A 4,208-nucleotide genomic window follows, 5' to 3' on the forward strand; every position below is an offset into this window, starting at 1 on the left:
ATCTTCCCTCTGAGTGGTTCCTTCCTCTCCCCTCGGCCGTCTGACCACATCCTCTCAGTGTCTGCATACTGCCTGTAATGGCCTTGTAGGCACGTGCCCATGCTCAAGACTGAAGTGAGGGCAGGGAGGATGGTGTTCAAGGAGAGGGCTCTGTCCTTTTAAACCACCAGTGACCTAGAGAGTCAGAGGATGCTGCCTGGACGTGAAGCAGGGACAGAACTAGATAGACCCCTCAACTGGGCTTGCAGCCCGTGAGTCTGCAAGGGCCAGGCTGGGAAAGAGGCACTCTGTCACATAGCCTATTCAGCATTCTGGATTGCGGGACACCACATCCTGTTTTGTTGGGGAGTGGGGAGGGGTACTATGTAAAGTTAGCACCTTTGCTGAGGAACTCCCAGAGCTCCTGACCACTTCAGATTTTAGTTTCTGCCATAAAAGTGGTGAACACTGTACCTGGGTTTTGTGAGGAAGCATTAGGTGAAGGTTAAGAGTAGGATCCGCACCTGGGCATAGTGGCTCATGCCTGTAATCTTAGCACTTAGGAGGCTGAGGCAGGTGGATTGCCTAAACTCACGGATTCAAGACCAGCCTGAGCCAGAGTGTGACCTTGTCTCTAAAAAAAAATAGCCGGGCATTGTTTGTGGCGGGCGCCTGTTGTCCCAGCTATCCTGGAGGCTGAGGCAAGAGAGTTGCTTGAGCCCAAGAATTTGAGGTTACTGTGAGCTATGACGCTATGACACTTTATCGAGGGTGACAAAGTGAGACTCCATCTTAAAAAAAGAAAAAAGAATAGGATCCTCATTAGGAAATGAGGAAAAGGCTGGAGAGGTAGCTTTTCTGCAAATAGATTTCCATATGTGTTTTCTTGGGAACAGGGACATTTGGGATCTCCCCTCAGCCTTGCCTCTCCAAGGTCTTCACCTGGCATCTGCTTGGTGAACACATTCCCTTGGTTGACTCAGACCTTCCCCTGTCCTCCCTCTTGAGGCTTCTCCTGCTCTCTGATCCTAATGGAAGTGGGACTTTGAGGAGGCACAAGGATAGAGCCAGAAAAGCCCCCCAGAACTGCCTCCCACCCCTGCCCAGCCATGCAGGAGGCTTAGGTGAGGGGATAAGCATCAGGCAGAGAGAGGAGGCCCAAGTTCCTGCTTTGGGAAGGGTTTTCCAGCATCAGGGTAAATATAGGTAAAAGAGATTCCAATGCTGTTCCATTGCTTCTTTATGCTAGATCTCTTGAATACAATATATCCTAAGTTTTATCTTTGTCACACCAAGAGACTGGGAAAATCAGCTTGGTCTGCCTCCTTGTGTTCCACATAAAGAGACTTAGGGGTAGAGAAGTTAAACGGCTCACCCAAGGTCATTGCACATGAGGGTCAGGATTAAGACCAAGCCCTCTAATATCTGAGGCAGAATTTTAGTTTGTAGGGTAGCTCTCTGGGATTAGAATGAAAGGAAACTCTGGGATTAGGTGCAGGTGGTAAGGGAACAACTCTTGTCACTCCAGAGGAAGATTTTAGGGAGGGACATGGACACCCCATAAGAAAGGGGTGGGTAACATCTCATTTGGGAGTCCCTCAGTCCCAGTGCTATTGGCTTTTGAGCAATCCAGCCCATAAGATGAGATTCAGAGGGAAAGTCAGAATCCTTGTTCCCCTGCCAAGCCTAGCCTGCTTTTGTCTCGGTCTATCAGAATTCAGTGACGCGCAGCGCCCCCATCAACAGTGACAGCCAGGGCCGGTGTGGCACGCGTTTCCTCACCACCTACGACCGGCGCTTTGTCATCAAGACTGTGTCCAGTGAGGATGTGGCTGAGATGCACAACATCTTAAAGAAATATCACCAGGTACGGTGAGTCCCAAGCCTGGGCTGTGGAAGATGGGTTGGAAGAAGAGAACCCTGGTGGCCAGTGGAGCTTCTCAGGGAAGGGTTTGTTCTCTCTGATAATAGAGGATGCTTCCTGATAACCAAGCAGTGGGCCCTCTCCTGCAACCCAGATTCTATGTGGTGAAATGGCTCCCTTAAAAAAGAAAAAAGGAGACACAAAAACACATCGCTGACTCAGTCCCAGCTGTAAAGTTTTCACACTCTTGCGTCTGCCTCTCATCTTCTCAAAGAGGTCCTGTCAGCTTGGCAGCATTCTTTTTCCATTCTGTCTCTCCACTAATCTGGCACCTGTCCACGAGGAAAGCACTGTGGCACCATCTCAGTGCTTTCCTCAACCTCTTTGGATCTTCATTTCTGGGGTACCTAAGAAGTAGGGAAAGGAACTTCAGGTCTTTTGAAAGTTAGAGGAGAAACTCTGGGGTGTGTCACAGGTGAGAGCTGTGGGCGTGGAACCATTCTGTTCACTGAGACAGCAGATCCAGCCCTGCCTCTGCACCCCTCTGCCCTTGTGTCAGAGGAGCTGCAAGATGAATTAGTGACTTTCCTGAGGAAGAATCAAACAAAATCTTACATAGGATCGCAATAATAAGAACTCCCAGGAACTCTGCACCGCCTACTCAACTCACCTGTCCCTCTGCCGGGGGGGCTATTGCTTGTAGTAAATCTGAGAAACCCCAATTCCGTTGTAGAACCCAGTTGGAAGACCACTAATCTAGAGGTTAGAATCCCAGGGAACGTTTTAACCTGAAGAGAGCCCCATCCATTCAGAGCACCTTCCTGTTGCTTAGCCTTCCCTCTTTTCCTCCTTTGCATTCTAGTTTATAGTGGAATGTCATGGCAACACCCTTTTGCCACAGTTCCTGGGCATGTACCGCCTGACTGTGGATGGTGTGGAAACCTACATGGTAGTTACCAGGAATGTGTTCAGCCATCGACTCAATGTACATCGCAAGTATGACCTCAAGGTAAAGTGCTCTGTGTTTGCCAGTGCTGTGCCTGCCTTCTAAGACTTGGAAGGGCCACTACTCCAGATTCCACATAATGAGGAAAGCCAGAGATTATGTATTGGCATGGACAGGTGACTGTAGCGTGGGTATTCTAATTCTCATGGACCAAAGGCTGTTTAAAGTCCAGGTGACAATGATAAGAAGTTGTTTAAGCCCTAACTGTACCATATTTATGCAACAATTGATGCTCTTCAGCTCTTCTCTGTGGGATGGGCAGCAGCATGAGGGCAGGCAGTGCTGATACACACAGCCTGGCATGTGTCCAGGGCCCCATGCACTGACAGCACAAGTGCATTTCTAAACACCAAGAAGGACACACTTGTGGTTATGAACCAGAATGAATGAATGACTTGTGTAACCACTGCCTCCCTGTTAGAAGGGAGGAGCCCTAAGGGCAGGGACTGAGTCTCTCCAGTGCACTTGTTTGCTGAGGATCTAACATGTACCTTGTACATAGTCAGAGCTCTGTAAGTTGTGCCACAGAGTAATAAGCAAGTTGCTGCCTCCTGGTTCCTCTAGGATTCTAATCAGTTTGCTTGAGCCCCCCTGCTGGTTCTCACCAAAGACTGGTACATGTTTGCTCAATTGAATCTGCCTCAGCTGGACTTCTAATAGCTCTTATCCTTTCAGGGTTCTACTGTTGCCAGAGAAGCAAGCGACAAGGAGAAGGTATGCTGGTGCACAGCAAGTGTGGAAGGGTCACTAGGAATGAGAAACAATACCTGTTTGCTATCCTGTCCCTCCCCTTCTGCAGCCCCTAGTCCAGCTCCCAGACACTAAGCACCTGCCTGTCCTTGTTTTAGATCTATCTAGGCCTTGGTCTTCAGCCTTTTTCCTCTGGCCTCACTAGGTTCTTCATAGTCCTGCTGGGATATCAGACAATTTCCTTCTTGCAGCCCAGCCTAAATCAGTATGGGTTGATTAGTATTTACTGTCTGATAAAGGATGCATTAGCTATCCCTGTCTGTTCAAAGCCTATCAATTTAGCAGGTTGGGTGTCTGTGTGCTGAAGATTCTTCCCCTTTCTAAACCATTGCTCCCAGCAGAACAATTTATTCTCCTTGGTGTGAATGAATCAGTCCTACCCAGCCTAACACTGCTATTGCTCTCCCAGGCTAAAGACTTACCAACCTTCAAAGACAATGACTTCCTGAATGAAGGGCAGAAGCTGCATGTGGGAGAGGAGAGTAAAAAGAACTTCCTGGAGAAACTGAAGCGGGATGTGGAGGTATGTCTTACCACTCATTTTCATCTTAGTAAGACAGGGTCCCTCCTGTGAATAGAATAGGAGCAGTCTCTTTTTTTTTTTTTTGA

At 48.5% G+C, this 4,208-nt stretch overlaps 1 protein-coding gene across 1 annotated transcript in view; it reads left to right on the plus strand.

Moving 5' to 3' along the window:
- PIP4K2B (phosphatidylinositol-5-phosphate 4-kinase type 2 beta) overlaps positions 1-4,208 on the plus strand; it is a 34,057-nt gene that overhangs the window by 19,271 nt on the left and 10,578 nt on the right. The window contains exons 4-7 of the mRNA XM_003786434.3: positions 1,694-1,846; positions 2,706-2,852; positions 3,525-3,563; positions 4,009-4,122. Coding sequence (XP_003786482.1) covers positions 1,694-1,846; positions 2,706-2,852; positions 3,525-3,563; positions 4,009-4,122 — 453 coding nt within the window. The remainder of the gene's footprint in view (positions 1-1,693; positions 1,847-2,705; positions 2,853-3,524; positions 3,564-4,008; positions 4,123-4,208) is intronic.

The sequence above is a fragment of the Otolemur garnettii genome, unplaced genomic scaffold, assembly GCF_000181295.1.
Source record: "Otolemur garnettii isolate 467f Iridium unplaced genomic scaffold, OtoGar3 scaffold00018, whole genome shotgun sequence".
In the NCBI taxonomy this organism is placed as follows: Eukaryota; Metazoa; Chordata; class Mammalia; order Primates; family Galagidae; genus Otolemur; species Otolemur garnettii.